Consider the following 19,238-nt stretch of genomic DNA (forward strand, 5'->3'; position numbering starts at 1 on the left):
ACTAGTAGCCTAACTCTTACTGTGTAAAAGATAGTTAAAATTAAGTTAATTAATTATTAGCTGTAAAACCCAGGATTTTGACGATCGAGCGACGGCATCCACACTGCGGCAGACAATAGACATTATTTTTCAAAGACTTATTTCTTTAGGCCCTAAAGTTAGGGGATTGCAGTTTTTCTCACTCACTTCTCAATCTTAATTAGGTATATGATATAGGAATTATAAATGACAAAAGTAGAACAGCCATCTCAACTACTTGTTTTTTTTTTTTACTGCTGCTAAGAACTACGCTAAGTATACAAGATCTATTTGGATGCTGCCTCTACTTTAATGTAGGTAGGTAAGGGTAATTGTGAGACGTTGTAAAATAGTCTCCCTATTATTAAAAATGTTATAATTATCTTTGTTTTATTCTTTCATGCTCAAAATATCGTTTACGTGATTTGCATACTTCTATTTCGTGATATATTCGCACTGACGCCACAACACATAGCGGAGCTGTCTAAACATTTAAAAAAATATCGGAACACGCATTTACGTAATGCACAATAAATATATAATCATGTTCAGATATTTTCAGCACCTAGACAGCTTTCACGCTTATGGTGGTGACTGTACGGTAAGTACTACATAATATATTTTGGTACCTATGGTGAACTGAAATATTTACTTTGCTCATCCGCGACCTTTATAATAATATCTTTATATCTTTTACTATTTCTAACATCTATGGTGAACGTTTGTGTTCGCTCTAAAGATGAGATCTGGTCGAATTCGAAACGCATCAGTGTAGTGTGGTGGTGTGATAAGATGTGTTGTTATGATTTGTGCGTATTCCGACAGTGTGCAGGTGGAGGAACTGTATGAACACACATTTCATGCATAAACGTAGCTATTTATAAAGTCACGGGTGAGCGAAGCAATTGATTCAGTTCATTGATATTATGAACCTCCGCAAAGTATAGGATTGCCGTTGGGGCCGAAAATACTCGAGTGGAGACCGCGGATCGGCAAGCGCAGCGTAGGACGTCCACCAACGAGATGACGGATGATTGGTAAAAGCCGTGGGTCCACGGTGGGGGCCGCTGCCAACCGAAGCAACTGGAGGTTATGATTGGAGCCCTCTGTCCAACAGTGATCGTCCTACTGCTGAGATGATCATGATGATGATGATGATTTCATAACGTCTTCTCACTAAATTGACCACTTCTCACTGTGACCAGAGACCAATTCGAAAATGAACCACTTTCTAAATTGTCAATTCTTATAATGACAGTGTACCAGTTTACAATTTCTTTAGACCAATGTCATGTCATTGATCGGTTGACATGGTTACATACTCTGAGAATATAAATCCTATTTCAGGTTCATCTCTATCTGTTCATAATTTTATTCCGCATATTGCTAAATTTTACATTTCAGAATACTTTTGCGTTACTGATAGGCTGCATGACCTATTGCTTCTTAGACCACCTGTGTTTTAGTTTTTTAGACTAAATGATACTATTCCATACATCTGGTTTTCAGTAGGAAAATCAGTACATATAGGTATTCATGCTCCTACTAGTAGAGAATTAGTATAATATTGTGTTCGTGCTCCTACCAGTAGGAGACTGTAGTAGGAGCACGACTTTGCATCTGTTTCGAGCAATCCAAGCTATACCAGATAGAGGGCGCTCGTGCCTAAAATACCATGCGCCACATTACAAAATCGAAGATTACACAAGAAGTGTTTTTTTGTGGAATGTCTTATTTTGGGCATCTGGTATAGTGGGAATTTTAATGAATAAGTAATGTAGTATTTTGAAAAAATGTGATATTTTAGGCACGAGCGAGGGAAATCGCTGCGTGGCTATAGCTACCGTCCTGCACAAAGGGAAAAATCCCTCCCGACCCGTGGTCCAACTGCTATCTGGTTGCACCACGGGAACCTAAACTTACCCAGGATGGTTCAATTCTCAGACTACTTTTTTTTCTGCTACTTATTGCTGTGACCCGTGGTACAACTGAAGGGCTATTGTCCAACGGGCATATGAACAATTGCTATGTTGAACCATTTGCACCATGGGGATGTAAAATTACCTTGGGTCATGTGTATCAGAATAGGTACTATCATTACTGCATTTTTAATAAAATAAAAGTCGCATGAAACCCAACAACTATGTAGTTTATTCTGAATACAGTGAAACCAACAGTCCGAACCCGATTCCACAGAGTTCAAGTGGTAGTTCAACTAGTTAAACTAATTGGACCCACCAGTAGGACCATGGATAAACATACTTTCCAGAATTGACTACTGATTTTGCTTCTCCGTGGTGCAACGGTTGACTATGAGTAAACTTGCTTCCCCGTGGTGCAACCAGTTAGACATAGTAGTTGGACCACGGGTCGGGAGGAAAAAAAATGTCATAAGATTAGTTCCTAAACCGCAATCGGTTCGCATCAAGAAGGAATTTTGCTCATACGCGTGTAGGGTGAGCACTGAAAGACTCCGGTCGTCGTCAAGCAGCTAATCATCAATTGAGTAAATAGGTAGTATCTCTTGTAAGTAAAATATATTCAGATGTAATCTCGGTATTTCTTGCAATTTGTGGGAATTCTTGAACGAATTTCTACCTACTTGGTTGAAATACTGGGCATACCGAAAAACGAGATCCGATTTGCTTTGGAGTCAGAATGTTCTTTATTTTCGTAGAAATGTAGATGCCTACATGTAGCCTGTATTCTCATTATTCATACTAAATACAAATAAATAGGAAGTAAAGTTCTGAATTTACCGTCGAAAACTCCAAAACAAATTCCTTCGGATCTAACGAAAAATGTACTTGGAATGATTCAAGCGTAATCTAATCGCTAATATAACGCAAGCGTAATACTTGCAACATTTTTATAGTATTAACTTGCATCCAGCAGCAACACGCTTGAACGCATTCAGGTCTTCCTCGAGCAGCTAGCACAATAAAGCTCTACACCTGGAAATTCACACTATATCTAAGAATTTTTATTATCTGCACACCCACGACACAAAACGACAATTGAAAACATGGAGACTGTACTAGCTCCCCAGAGGTCCTCGCTTACTACCGTACGATGCCCACCAGCACCGTCGTAAAGCATTAGGTCTGCCCTTTTAAGGACGCAGCAGTACCTGTCTTGAAAAATTACACGGAAATTCTAAAGCTTATGATGAAAAGGACCCTCTAGATATATATAAACAACCAGACCACGATAATGATGATGGTGATGATGATGATAGTATTATCCACGTATAAATAAAGATTCAAAATATGAAACGTCGTTTCCAGTCGATTCTACATACCGATAGCTTCAACGAGGCTGTTTCCTTTCCAGCGTACTATACCACTACACATGAACTGTTTTTACGCATCAGGGTAGTTGACATACTTATACAGCATTACGGCCTTCCGTTCTTCAGCTTTCCAAAATGACCATTTGCACCTCGGTATACATACAATACAAAGATTTATCGCAAACCTCAACTCAAAAGATAACTGCAATCAAGACTGGTAGGTAGAATAAAACACGGAAAGATTACGTCTCCAATATTCGAAGAAATAGGAGTAACACTCGCATGTAATGCATGATTATCAAAGTATGTATGTCACAAGAGCATCATATGTGGTTACCAACTTGAGCACAATATCATACCTACTCGACAATCTCCAAGTCCAAAGCCAAAAATCACATAAGATTAGATTCCTGGGACTCTAACACGATTCATCTAATTCTATATCGTCGCATATGAAACACTCATATTATCTAGATATTTGAACATTTTAAGGGCAAAAGTACAATTGATACAAATATTCGTGACCCGAAAAAAAATATATGAATATTTTGTAGTAGCTTACGCGAAAGCCTTCCGAAAGCCTAGAAAAGTGATGCAATAATTTTTACTAGTTGGCGCTGTCTATTTGCATGTGTGCGTGAGCTCCTAGTGTCCGTATAAGGCTGTACCTGACACCTAAATTTGAGCCCTGAAATCTCAAAATTGGCACACTATTTTTCGTTCGACTGTAGTCAAAAAATCGGCAATTCTAAATTGTTTTCGCAAATAATAAACTCAACTATTAGTATTCTACGGATATTCTAAAAATTACAAAAAAACATCACGAAAATTCGACAGTCTGATTTTTTAACGCCATCTGACGAGACTTTTACCATGAGCTAACGTGAGCAGCCGCCTTAATGAATGAATTTTTTACAATTGATATTCAAATATGCTTGGAAAAATGCTGCTAAATGTACCATAATTATTATGATGACGGTATGTCCAACATCATATAGGTACTTGAATAATATTCCGAGATCCTTTACTGTAGGATAAATTGTTTGGAGACACCTTGTGCTTTCTGATGCAAAGTTACTGGCATGTGTTTTTGAGATTTTATAAAAACAAAAATTATTTGTGTGTGCCGGGCTGGGTTCGAATCTGCGTCTCTTGTATGTTCACGCCAAGTTTGCTAATACCTGCATCATATCTTAGATTTCGTTGAGAATACGGCATATTATACGAATATACGCTCACATCGTAACCCATGCCACTCGCCATTTTTGACCCTTCTGATACAACTGTTTGCATAAAATACCTACTACGAAAGAATTCTAGACTAATAGAATTCATCAAGTTTTCCAATAGGGCCGCCATAGTCCACTTGTGCACTTAAGCCTCGGAAAAATAGAGTAATACAATTTTTTATTTTTCTTTGCAATAACATTTTTTGTATTTTTAATGTTTATATTGATTATTTTGTAAATACACTTGTATATAATATGTGGGAATGAGGGGATTTTTGTACGAATGATTTGATGTAAGCGAGCGGACCGTATGACCGAAAACTTCTGTGGAATGAATGAGACGAGCGAATGAGTGAAAGACGTTGAGTTAAATTCGGATGAATGTGTTTACTGTTGTTTTTTCATTTTTAACGTATTTGAGTTTAATTTTTAATAAACTTTTTAACCCCACGCAAAAAGAGGAGTGTTATAAATTTGACCGCTATGTGTGTCTGTGTATCTGTGTGTCCGTGTACCTGTCTGTCTGTGGCACCGTAGCGCTTAAACGGCTGAACCGATTTGAATGAGGTTTTTTTATTCGAAAGCAGATTTTCTAGCGATGGTTTCTTAATATGTTTTATCAAATTTATTTCAGACGTTTTTGAGATATTGAACTTTGAAATGACATAGTCGGGGTTTTCCAACTTTTTGTTGATTAGGTTATTTACTTACTGTTTGTTTCCCTCCAAACGATCCCACATAAAACCTAAACTTCCTGATATCTAATCGGCAGCCCTGTGCAGTGTTAAATGGAACAGCTGCGGCGAGCGTCAGCAGCAACGTATTCATTTATTGTGCGACGGCTGACGCCCGTCAAACAGACGCGACTGTAGCAACTCACAGCACAGGAGTCTCTTACAGAGGGGTCCTGAGGAGGGTTATGTTTGGCGAGATGCTTGTATGTATATGTATGTGGGTATGTATGTCTTCTATTTCTTTGGTCCTCGGCAGCCTAAAAGGCTGGACGGATTTTAACATAGTGATGTATCATTAGATTCGACATACTGTCGGAGTGACATAAATAAAATAATATTTCAATACTATGGCAATTGATGTAGGTTTATGTATATACTACTAGCTTTTGCCCGCGGCTCCGCCCGCGTGGTATTCGGTTATCGCGCGCTGTTCCTCGGAAACTGCATTTTTCCGGGATAAAAAGTAGCCTATGCCACTCTCGGGTCCATAAACTATATCTATACCACATTCTCGTCGATCCGTCGCTCCGTTACGGCGTGAAAGAAGGACAAACATACAAACACACTATCGCATTTATAATATCAGTAGGATTTCGCGGGAACTATGAAATTTTCTCCGGGACTCAAACTATCTGTATCCCGAATTTCATCTGAATTCAAAAGAAGTAACAAAAAAGGTAACAAACAAACAGACTTTCAAACTTTTGCATTTATTGCATTAGTATGATTGATTATATAGCTGAGAATACAAGCAGTTAAATATCAATCCATTATATACTAGAACAAACTTTAACTAAAATATGTATTAGTGCCGCAGACAATAGCGATTTGCACGTTTAGAGCATAACGGTCTATCTGCAATTCACGTCGCTGGAACTTGTATGAGCGCAAATGGAATATTTTAATTATTTCGCAGTTTCACTGACAACGGATATTTTGTCGCATACCGAAAGCAGTATTGGCTGTAAAAGCCGATTGGAAATACGTTTGTAGTCATTTTATTGTTGTGGGCACTGTTCTATGCATTTAAATTATTTTGCGTCCGATTTGCTGCCGCATTACTAACATTTTCGGCTAGTTTAATGTTGCATTGAAACTAAAAAGGAAATAATTGAAATAGAAAATTATTTTTCACTTGTTAATTAAGTAACTAAAAGCCTGACAGTTGCATATTATTTAGATAATTTAATATTTGCTTTTTCTGACAATTTCATTTTCTTGTAAAAGGGCCTGAAAAATATTAAGAAAAATTCGTAACAAAACGGACACACGGATACAATATTTTAGGGACACATCTGGAGACCCTGTTTTTCCAGCTCGGAATCATACTGAGTCTACCTACCAAATTTTAGGGTACAACGGTAGATAGAAATGCCCAGAAACGTCAAAATACAACTGACAAGTACAAATTTTGAGTGTATGTAGTATTAGGAATCAAGTAGAATAATTACGGATTTAGCAAAAATAAAGAATATTTTTTGAAATTTTAAGGTTTACTCCATCAAGTAAAGGAGCTGCCACACCGCTGCTTAAAAAACGGTGACGATACGGAATCGCAGTGACGCATCATATGCGCACCGTTTTTATTGCATGCTTTCCACACCGATGCTTAAAATACGCAAACGTGACGTACAACGATCGCCTCCATAAAAGTACTTACACCGAACCTCTATGAAGTTAGTCGATGTAAGTTGAACTAAGTCTTTAATGGTGCTCCGTGCCTTAACCGTGCTTAAGTCTAGGTAAATGCGATCTAAACTCACCGACAACATGCAGCGTGACGAAGAACGACCTCACAGGCTGCGTGGACACCTGGCACTCGTACACGCCGGCGTCCCTTTGCTGGGCCCACTTGATGTGCAGCGTCCAGTCATCCGTCTGCGGGGAGTGCGTCGCCTGGAACCGCTGGTCTGAAGTGTACGTGTACCCGCCCACTGTCAGGATGTGCAGGTCGCGATGCCGGATCCAGGACACCTGGGGAAAAGGAGAAGTTGAGTATAGTGGCTTTTGTGTCGGGAGATGTACTAAAACCAGAACGGCACCGCTCTTAGACCATGATCATGGAAAAAAAAGCTGAGTAGTCCAATGGTATTGGTACTTATGGCCTGTACTGCAGAGGATTTTGGGTTCAAACCGCAGCAAAGCTAGAATTATGTCGAAGTTTCGACCACATTACATCAGTTGACTCGTGACCATGGCTGCTGCAATGTGATCGAAACGTCGAGGCGATTTTAGCAATAAGTAGGTAGTGTAGTCGTGATGAAACCCCGAGATATATTAGTACGAGTAAAAGAGCGGTCACACCGCTGCTTAAAATACGCGAACGTTGCGGAATCGCAGTGACGTGCCGTAAATGTCAGCACTAAATGCTGTCCACCAGAAGTCGTGACGCATACGGCACGGCACTGCGATTCCGCACCGTCTGCGTGCATGCGATAAAAACGGTGCGCATACGATGCGTCACTGCGATTCCGTACCGTCACCGTTTTTTAAGCAGCGCTGAGAATTGCGAAAGTTTTAAACATACTTAGTAGCTGTATTTCCACTGTAGGAATGTTCTGAATGGGAAACAAAGCTCTGCAGTAGCAGGCTATCGCGGTAGTGATAGAGCGACGCAGTATCTTAATGAATCACTCGATCGGATCTGATGCAAAGCACGCTACTGTAGGTCGGTGCTATCGGCGGATTGAGCGGTGAAACAGGAGGGCTACTACGAAATTCGAAAATCGAAGTTCGTATCGCACTGTCCCTCTCACTATCGTATATTAGCGTTAGCGGGACGGCAAGATACGTAGTTCGAATTTTTACACTTCATAGTATAATAATAATAATAATAAATTCATTTATTTTGGGCAACTTGGCCCATACAATAAATACATTACAGACTAACAGACAGATGCTCGGTTGGAACGAACTTGGTTTTAATAGCTCGAACGAATGAATTAATTGGTTTAAATTAACCTTTTTAACCGACATCAAAAAAAGGAGGAGGTTATCAATTCCCTTGTATATTTTTTTATGTTTGTTACCTCAGAACTCCGTCATTTATGAACCGATTTAAAAAAATTTTTTTTTGGTAGTCTAGGAATGCTTTCAATGTTTGCTTTCAATTGAAATGTTTCAATAAATGCTTTTTTTTCTTTTTTTAGGTCCCATAAGCACCAAATCAGGATCTGATGATTGGATCCCAAGGAAATCGAGGGAACTCTTCAAATATTGTCGGAAGACCTATGGTAATTTCGATATATTTAGTAGTAACTCGTGCATTTGCTTTTGAAAATCATCATTTGGTGAAGTGGAACTGATGATGAAGACCAAATTTGACCACGCATACTTTAACGCAGTTGCTAAGCAATTTAAGCTCATCGTAATTCATATGGTGAAATGGAACGGGTGACGAAGCACCAGGACTCCTCAATAATGAACGTCTCTGCATCGGAAAAAGCAATTTTTCGTAAAAGGTGACGAGCAGTTGACATTAAATTATTGTATCTTAGATCTTTTACACTAAAAGGCGTAAAAAAAATATAACGAAAAATAGAACCGACTACAAAAAACCATGAAAATAATTTTCTACCAGTTTGAAGTCGGAGCCTCAGCACGAGCCAGCAGGAGTGATTGAAGCCCAATACACTCGTACATATAGTATTTAGGTGAGGTAGACGACTATAGGTCCACTCCTGCTGGCTCGTGCTGAGGCACCGACTTCAGACTGGTAGAAAATTATTTTCATGGTTTTTTGTAGTCGGTTCTATTTTTTGTTATAACTTTTTTTTGTAATAGAATAACAAATAATTAAATTAGTCACATAATGATAGGTAATAGCATCCCCACGAAAATAGAGAATTGCCAATCAGCAGTGCATTGTGATATGTGTCCAGCTCAAAAGCCGAATGAGAATGATCAAATGAGAATGAGAACGTTTTATTGTTTAAATATGTAAACATAAAGCTTGCTTGAATGTTCCTTTGTCTTCTGCCTTATTTTGTCTTTAAATAATATTGTGGAAATGCTGAATCACTTTTGATGATCCTCAATCAGTCAGTCAGAATTTTTGTGTAACTTTAACACCTATATATACATTTGTGAGCAGAATCCAATACAATACAAAGTCGCTTTCGTAATAATTTCTTATGGGATTCATGTCTCGTGTCAAATAAAAAGGCTTTCGGGGACCCTTCAGTTTGAAGCTTACAGACCTTTAGCTGAGTATGTCTCTCCTTTGATTATTTTGAGGTCACGAAAGCTGCTAGACTTTGAATCATCAACAAATCATTAGAATTTGAATAAACTAGATTTTACCCGCGTCTTCGCACGCGTAAGGCATTAGATCCGACAATTAAATAAATAAATACATGGGACACTTGACACCAATTGACCTAGTCCCAAACTAAGCAAAGCTTGTACTATGGATACTAGGCAACGAATAAACATACTTATATAGATAAATACATACTTCAATACATATTAAACATCCAAGACCCGAGAACAAACATACGTATTATTCGTACAAATATCTGCCCTGGCCGGGAATCGAACACGGGACCTCAAGGTTCGTAGTCAGGTTCTCTAATCACTTGGCCACCCGGTCGTCTAAGTTGAATTGATTTCCGGATATTTTATAAATTTCCATGGCAGTTTGCAAAACTTACATCGTGGTTTTCATTGACGTTGCATTAAAAATAATCGTGCTCATTTTCCCGACTCTAAACCGTGCGGTTGAGATTTCGAGATTTTATTTCGATCTCATTCAAGCAATTCAATCTGCACTGGGCTCACGTAGGAACTACGGCTCTAGCCCTCTCCTTCTGAGAGGAGGCCTGCGCCATGTGCCCAGTGGGACGTATATAGGCTGGAATGATTTCGATATCATGGGAATATCGGGAAAATGATCCTGTGTATCACTTCTGACGTCCAGCTACATACGAGTACATACATACCATTTATACCATATATTTCATTCATCCAAATTTGTTCAACCATTTTAGAGCGAAACGAAAACGGTAGGATCCCGAGAAATAAACCCAGTAAAGAATGAAGCTGAAAGAGCTCTCAAATATCTCGCTGAAGTTAAACTTGGAATTTCAGTTGAAAATTGGAAATGCATATTGCGTGCAATACGTGGAATACCGTTAATAAAAACGGTTGGGACTTGTTCGGGATTTGACAGGAGAATTTGCTGCTACAACTTCTCCGGCGTAGCTGATTCACAATGTTTAGAATTTATCGCCAGAAAATCAAGTAGAATCCAGTGCTCGATTAATGACCTATTCGTGACATCCTCTTCTTCTTATAGTCACTTCATCATTGGCGGTCAGCTCCCTAAATCTCGAGCTGTCCATAACTAGCTTAACTAGCTGTTACACTGTCTTGATCCTGGGGGTTACTACGAAAATCGAAGTTCGTGTCGTTCCGTCCCTTTCACACTCGTATTAAATAATATAAGCGTCAGCGAGATGGCAAGATACGAAGTTCGAATTTTGTACTTTTGTACAGGGCCTCGTCCACTCCTGGATGTTACGGAGCCATGAGTTTTTGCTTTCTAGCTATTATGCCCATCAAAATAGTCCGCAGAAGGCGATACTGATGGTTTCGGAGATCAATTAGAGTCGCATATTTGGCCTCAATACGCGCCTCTCTGCTTTACGGTCCAAACAAGTTCAACTCTCCTTCCCATTTACTGAAGAAACCTGTTAATTAAACTTTTCGCCAAAAATATTGTCCTTCAAAATTATATTGAATCCTTTCTGTAGCAAAAGCTGTGAGTAGTATATTTTTTAGTTGCTTATAGGGACTATTAGGGACTAGGTCAATTGATTTAAATTATTCACAGGTGTTTAATATTAAATATTCAAGTGCTTCATCTGTCCTTCAGTCTGTGTCACAAATCAACAAAGTATTTTCCTAGTACAGTTCTTGAGTCGCGAAGCTGAATGTAAATCCTCAAGGGGCGTCGCAATGGAAAATTATCTGTATTTATATAGGGGTAAAGTCGACTGTCGGGTGATTGATTGCTTCATTCAGGCTGACTAGAGTGCCGGAGGGAAAAATGTAAAGGTGGTTGGGGGGAGGAGGGATTTGGGTTTGAAGATAGCTTTGTAAGCAACAGTACTTGTTGTAGTTTTTGACTATAACTAACTGTAAAACTTCGTGAAAATCCTACTATTGTTATAAATGTGGAATTATGTTTGTCTGTAGTCTGTACGTCCACGTGTTTTAACCCCCTGCGAAAAAAGAGGGGTGTTATAAGTTTGACGCCAACGTCTGCCTCTCTGTCAGTCTGTATAATTGTAGCTCTTACACAAACAATTGCAGATTTTTGTAAGTAAAGATGTTTTTTCTGTAATTTAATAGATGGTGTACATGAATACATGCCATCCTACGTAAGTTCAACCTATTAAACCGTGAAATATCTTGTTGGAAGTACATTTTTTTGGTAACGCCAGAGACAATTTTGGTAACGCAGGAGACGTCCAAAGTGTCGGTAAAATAGTTGATTGGCCCAAATAGAAGATTTCGACGCAGTTTCTTTTCGTGAAACGAGTTCTTTGGTTGGGCCGTTTTCGAGAACTTTGAAATGACAATGGGGGGTTTTGCTACTTATCTAAGTTGAAGGTTAGGCTAGGTTTTTTTCTAAAATCAATAGAGTACGTTAGTTCTCTGGCTAGGCGAGTGCCAACCCAGACGGGTTTTAGTGGGCCCTGGTACATACAAGGCGGGCCCTGTAACAGGAGCAAAAAATTAAACCACAGCTTCCACTCTTCATGTTGAACTAATTTAGTTCTACATCATCATCATCCCAGCCTATATACGTCCCACTGCTGGGCACAGGCCTCCTCTCAGAACAAGAGGGCTTGGACTATAGTTCCCACGCAGGCCCAGTGCGGATTGGGAACTTCACACGCACCATTGAATTGCTTCGCAGGTTTGTGCAGGTTTCCTCACGATGTTATCCTTCACCGTAGCTCGTGGTAAATTTCAAATGTAATTCCGCACATGAATTTCGAAAAACTCAGAGGTGCGAGCCGGGGTTTGAACCCACGACCCTCTGCTTGAGAGGCGATAGGTCAAACCATTAGGCCACCACGGCGGATTTAGTTCTACAACTTTTGAAAATAGCTTGTGTTATGACTTTTATTATAGTTTGAAGTTTAATTGGACAAGCAACGTATTGCGAAATTAGTAATTAGTTACGTGACATGCGACGTCATTTAGGTTATTGGATGATGTACATTGAAAATACAATTTAATTTGTATGGAATAAACATTACGATAAAATTAATTAATTTCTGAAAGTAGCTTTTTTTTATACAGTATAGGCTTGCGTTTGGCCACAATCACGCCTGATGGAAAGCGAGGATGAGGCCTACGATGGAGCACGCTTGCCTAGTAAATGCTCATTCACCCTAGACTTGAAGGCGGCCAAATTGTAGTTTTCAGGAAACACAGTCGCAGGCAGGGAATTCCACTCTTTTGCTGTGCGGTTGATGAAGGAAGAGCGAAAACGCTTTGTGCGGATTTTTGGAATACTGACAACGTAAGGGTGGAGACCCCGCCTACTTCTGGTAGACCTGTTGAAGAAAGGAGCAGGTGGAATAAGGTACTGCAATTCCAAAGCACATTCTCCGAAATGTAGCCTGTAGAATACCGACAGGGAAGCCACTCTTCTGCGATGACGAAGGCTCTGACGACAAAAATCCGCATCGCAGGTGACGCCGATGAGCCTCTTCGCTCGCTTTAGCTGAACTAAAGTAGTTCCATTTGAGTAGCAGCACCTGTGTTTTAATTTTTTGCTCCTGTTACAGGGCCCATCCGGTATTGCGCTTAAGTTAACACTCATTATTTTTTTGTAAGATTCTTCTCTACCAGACATTATGATAGGTAACCAAAGTTACGTTGGACTATGTATTGCGTTTTCTTTTTGCCAAAAATTGTCTGAGTTATCAGCGCAGCCCAGCTCCTCGGCATTAGTCTCCAAATCGCTGTTTACCATCAATTTCTTAGAATTTTAATTAAAGAAAACATGGCCGGCACAGGATTTTATTTACAATGCCTTTGTAAAGAGCCCCAGAATAAATTAAAGTAAATATCAACTCGACAACTGCCGAGAACAATGCTTTATGGTGGGAAAATATTTATCAACATTTTACGGGGTATTATGCCCAGTATTTGCGCCAGTCTTTGTTTTTTTTATTATGTGAGGGAGGCAAATTAGCCTGGTCATTCTACAGTTTTTTTGGAATAATTCGATATATGGATATTTTTTTTATACGGCTTTTACGTGTAATTTTAAGAACCTATAGTTTCGAATCCACATAAATTTGGTTTCGGAAGATGGTAAAAAAATTAACCCTAAAATAGGTGATTTTTTTTGAGCAAAAATGTTATCAGTAAATTTACTGTCAACATATATTAATATGTCTGATTTATTCAGTTTTTAAACCTGCAAGCTGAATCCACCAATATATCTAACAGGAAAATAAAAAGAAACACTTAAAATGATTATTTCGTAATACGTCTAATTTCTATTAGGAAAAAGATAAAATAAGATTTTTTAAGTCCCATATTATACCGACGTCGAGTTGCGGAAAACAGCCCACTACTACCTTTACCTAAGTCACATATTATCAAGAAATTAGATTTTAATTAATTATCATTTAAAATCCAACTAGAGATATGATTGAAAATTACGTATTTTGTTAAACAGATATATTATGAGCAGCAAAAATAAGTACAAAATGTCCCAAGATCCGTTAAAAAAACTTACCTAAACCTTAACTATACTTACCTTTTATGCCACTATTGTAATTAATTTTTAATTTTTACTTTAGAAAATTTGAAGCCTTTTTTTAAGTTCCTTTAAAAAAATAAGAGGATTTTACATGTGTTACAAAAAACATAAATAAAACGAGTAACTTATGAAGTAAATAGGCTTATAGCAATTTCGCCTGATTTTTACAGAATTATTAAAGATTATCTGCCTTATTTTTTTTTTTTATAAATAAAAATGAATCGTAAAATGTGTTGCTAAGCGCAAAACTCGGGAACGGCTGGACCGATTTCGCTTATTCTTATTTTGTTGTGTTCGTTATTGTCAGCAGAAGGTTTTTATGGAAGAAAACTTAGAAAAATTACAACGGGGGCGAAGCCGCGGGCAACCGCTTGTTTTTTATAAAATGTTACTGTCGCGGTGATAAATTTTGGTGGATTATTGAAGAATATATTTGCAAATTACCGGATCTAATTTTTAATGCAATAAAATGCTTATTAGAATTAATGTTGATTTTACTTAGAGCGAAGGTGTTAGGTGACTGGGGTAAACAGGCATGCGGGTCATCTGTCGGTAAATTACCAACGCCTATGAGTACCAAAAATTCGATGAGAAACTTCAAAGAAAGGAGGACTTTGTGGTGTGTTTATTAATTTAGTTCATAATATGGCTGATAGTTTGCTTTCGATTTTGCCATGATGGGAGGAACGGCACGAGCCGCACCACTCGTCTGTTATAATGATTAACAATACAATACAATAAAATACAAAGACTCTTTATTGTACACTAGAAATAGTCAGATTTAGTCACTCCGTGGAAGTAAAGAAGATATAGTAGATTATATAGCATGATGTCAATTTTGGAGCGCCAACAAATTTAGCCAATGGAATGTTTGGATGGGATGAGTAGAATAAGAAAAATTTGCAGAAAACTAGTGAATAGAATCCCTTTGTAATGCAACAAAGTTGTCACATGAAAACCTTTGACAAACATGTTTCTGACAAAGTACAATCCAATTTTTCATACGTCAGTTGAATAAAGGAGTATCACTAAAAGCATTATCTTGTGTTAAGAAACAGAAAATGTTCCAGCATTTACAAATTAGATTTCAAACCTCATGTATAAAACCTCTGAAAAAAGTTTTCACTACTTGGCGGTGAATATGGTACTTACATATATTTTTCCAAAAGAAAATAGGCACCACGTGAGTTTCATTGGTAAAATGATTTAAATATAATTCTTTATAATATTACTTGCCTGAAAAATGGTTTTATCAATACAATCAGCATTTTGCAGGTGGTAGGACCTTGTGCATGGTCCGCCCGGATTGCTACCACCATCTTGCTCGCTTATCCTGCCGTGAAGCAGCAGTGCTTGCACTGTTGTGTTTCGGCGTGGAGAGTAAGACAGCCGGTGAAATTACTGGCACTTGAGGTATCCCATCTTAGCCCTCTAGGTTGGCAACGCATCTGCAATACCCCTGGTGTTGCAGATGTTTATGGGCGGTGGTGATCTCTTACCATCAGGAGACCCACTTGCTCGTTTGCTACCCAGTCGAATAAAAAAAAAAAAACAATTTGTTTTATTGCTCTTTCACACTAAACAGCTGGGTCTGATGTGATATACAATTATGGATAAAGCAGCGTGTCTACTACCTAATAATGTGCGAGGATGTATTGAGAGGAATGTGTTTTTAACCCCCGACGCAAAAAGAGGGGTGTTATACGTTTGGCCGCTATGTGTGTCTGTGTGTCTGTCTGTGGCACCGTAGCTCTTAAACGAGCGAACCGATTTGAATGCAGTTTTTTGATATTGAAAGCAGGGTTTCTAGAAATGGTTCTTAGACATGTTTTAATAAAATCGGTTCAGCCGTTTTTGAGATATTGAACTTTGAAGTAACAATGTCAGGGTTTTCCAGCTTTTGGTTGGTTAGGTTATTCAAGAGGCTTCCACTCGCTTCGCGCAAACCCCATCACTTAGCGTAGGCCTTTACGGGAGCGAAGGCATAAAAAACTAACTAGTTTCTATATTAAACCACTTCCGCTGCTATGTTTTACTTGTATGTAAGAATATCCCAGCTTCCCGGGTCCGAGCCCTCCATTTTAATTCCTCCGCGTAGGGCTGTTGACTTTTATTCAAATTCGATTTCGCGCCGTTGTGTTAGGATAATAGGGTAGTGCCTCTGTTTGCTCCCTTTAATAGTCCTATCCCCGCTAAATCTACGGTAAGCGGGAACAGTAAGCGATATTTTGGTTAATTGAGGGTCTGTTTAAACTGTTTCTATGGGCTATCTACGGATATATAGTTTAAATTAGATTTTAAATGCCCACTACACTTGGTTTCGGCTCAGCAGAAAAATACCTATAATATCTAAGTATACCATCTTTTTGTTAAATTTTTAACACAAGTTTTATTTATGACCGTGCATTTTGTTGGTTCTCGAGTGGCGACCACGAACCGGAAGACGAAGCGTTGGCAGGCCTCCCACCAGGTGGACTGACGACATCGTGAGAGTAGCGGGAAACCGGTGGATGCAAGTGGCAAGTTGTCGTTCATTGTGGCGTTCTAAGGGGGAGGCCTTTGTCCAGCAGTGGACGTCTTCGGGCTGATGATGATGATGATGATGATGATGATTTTGTTGATTATGATTACACTTGCAGTGTGCGCATTCTTCTTGGCAATGATGGTCTTTCCGAAAGCACTGGTAGTTTAAAAACCGGCCAAGAGCGTGACGGACACGCCCAAAATAGGGCGCCGTAGCCATTACGAAAAAATTAAGTAATATTTTTCATACGGACCTTAGGCTGCTTTTTACTCTTAAACTACTAATAATTCTCAAGCAAACTTAGCCGTTATAGTTTTCCTTGTAAGTTTGATATACTTACTACCTTCCTGAATTTTTTCAAATTTTTCCCTCCCGGTTTAGATTTTAGAGGGGACGCTCGATATTAATGAAAATTTGCACTTAAAAAATTTATAGTCCCTGAGCAAAGCCGCGGACGGACAGACAGATATACAGACATGGCGAAACTATAAGGGTTTCCTTTTTTGCCATTTTGGCTTCGGAACCCAAAAAATTGTGTGTAAAAGTGCCCATTGTGGCCTACTTACTGATGATTTGAATTTGAATATCACATTGCTATCAAACTCACATACGATTGCCAAGTTTCAGCTCAATCAGATACTAGGATATCAGAACTATTTTCTGTTTATTACTAAGCTTCGTCTGTCTTTTTATCCGTTAGACTTGACCTTGTCGTAAAAGCCCGGTGGATGCGGGCGGTACAAGGCCGGTTGGACGTTTTCTGGAAAAAGCAGACTTTTGCCCAGCAATAGCGTCTATTTAGGCTTACCGTGATTATAGAATAAAAATAGAAACGCCACCAAAAAAACTCAACTCAGACTAAAATTTACATAAGCTACAATTCATTCTCAAATCAACAATAAATTCACAGAATAAACAAGCAAAACAAACACCCATAAACAAACCTCATTTCAAGTTATTTACTTTGATGTCGCAGAGTTAATAAATTCTGAAGAAGTAAATCCTTAGGGAAACACAATACGTTTTATAATTAGAATTAGCCTAATTAGTGATGCGACAAACCGAACAGGAACGAGGAATATTCGCTAATCAGAATAGAGGATTATTTTGATCTCTGTTTTGGTATACTTATCCTAATTGAGTGCCAAGAGTTCGGTTACGTCATGTTATTTTATGTCTTTGACGTCTCAAAAATGAATGTCTTTACAATTTATTGTGACAAGTAGATTGTCTTATGTTTGTTTTAAGTCGGACATCTTAACGCCGTTACGTATTTGTGATCCAAAATTTAACCGCACAATTTGATCACTAGATTATACAGAGAAGTTGTAACAAAATTTCGGCCATATGTTACTGGGCACAGGACTCTTCTCAAAATGAGCGGATTTGGGGCGCAATTCTCACACGGGCCCAGTGGCCCATTGGGGTGGTGCACAGGTTTCCAGACGACGTTTTCTTCACCGTAAAGCTTGAGTTAAATTACAAATTTCTCATAGGTGCGAGCCTGGGTTCGAACGCACGCCCCTCGGCTTGAAGGTTAAAATAAAATGTATTATTAGTTATAATAATACACATAATCGAAAAATTTACCAGCGTTAAACGTCTCTTGAAGGAAAACGGGGCAAGAAAAACATTAAAGTATATTTTTTCAAAATATATCAAAATATCAAATAAAACCTCTCAATATTTCTTACATTTTATTCCAATCACACAAAGCACTTTTCTCAGCAAAGAGCGATCATACCACAGGAATACATCTTACAATCTCACAAGCATTTTATTCTATAAACAATAAGCTAAAACAGACATTCGTATTCATTCGGCGTTTGAAACTGCTTGGAAACCGCCGCATTTGTATTGGTATCGACGGCGGCGCTTGATTGGTCCGCGTGCGCGGGCTCGTGGGACCCCGCGCGAAGTGCGCTGCGTGGGATATGGATGAGGCAACGTGCTATTGAAAAGCTGTGAAATTTGTTGGATGTAAAAGGAAATGTGACATTTAATTCCATTGAGCTTATTGTTATTTATTTTGTATTTCGTGGTGATGTAATAAAAAGGTTAATGTTTTAACCTTTAATGCTTCTTCCAAGGGATCTATATAAAATCACAAAATCTTTACCGTTAAGTTTAAAGATGTGAAATTTTGCAGATGAGGACCATGATATAATTTTTGTGAATTCTTATGGAAAGTAGGTAAAATCAAGGATCAAATCAATCAATCAATTGAGAGATCTGGTGGGTTATGCGAGAAAAACCGTGGTTAAAGCTAGTAAAGTAGTAAATATCCAACTAAAAGCTTGTCTTTATGCGACTGTAGATATTCCTCATCATATGAAATGGATGTTACATTTCAATAACCAAGCTTAGCATGTATTAATACGACCGGCATCGCTTGTTCGCTTCAAGCGTAAATAGCACATTCGCTTTATATGTTAAGTGTATCTGATACATAATCTCCGTTTCAACATGCACCGTATCTCGGTGCATTTAAGTTTACTTTGCACTAAATTTGCGAGGCTTTCATTTCGTATTTTGTAAAGCAATGAGGCTCATTTCGCGCTGAAGATAGTACGGAGTATCAAAAATGAATGCAATGGCGTCTGCTGCGCTACGCCTGGAAACTCGAAACCAAATCACTTTTTCCCGACTA

At 38.6% G+C, this 19,238-nt stretch overlaps 1 protein-coding gene across 1 annotated transcript in view; it reads right to left on the reverse strand.

Moving 5' to 3' along the window:
• LOC141438421 (zwei Ig domain protein zig-8-like) overlaps positions 1-19,238 on the reverse strand; it is a 562,997-nt gene that overhangs the window by 101,204 nt on the left and 442,555 nt on the right. The window contains exon 3 of the mRNA XM_074102289.1: positions 7,037-7,247. Coding sequence (XP_073958390.1) covers positions 7,037-7,247 — 211 coding nt within the window. The remainder of the gene's footprint in view (positions 1-7,036; positions 7,248-19,238) is intronic.

The sequence above is a fragment of the Choristoneura fumiferana genome, chromosome 18 (assembly GCF_025370935.1).
Source record: "Choristoneura fumiferana chromosome 18, NRCan_CFum_1, whole genome shotgun sequence".
NCBI classification, from domain to species: domain Eukaryota; kingdom Metazoa; phylum Arthropoda; class Insecta; order Lepidoptera; family Tortricidae; genus Choristoneura; species Choristoneura fumiferana.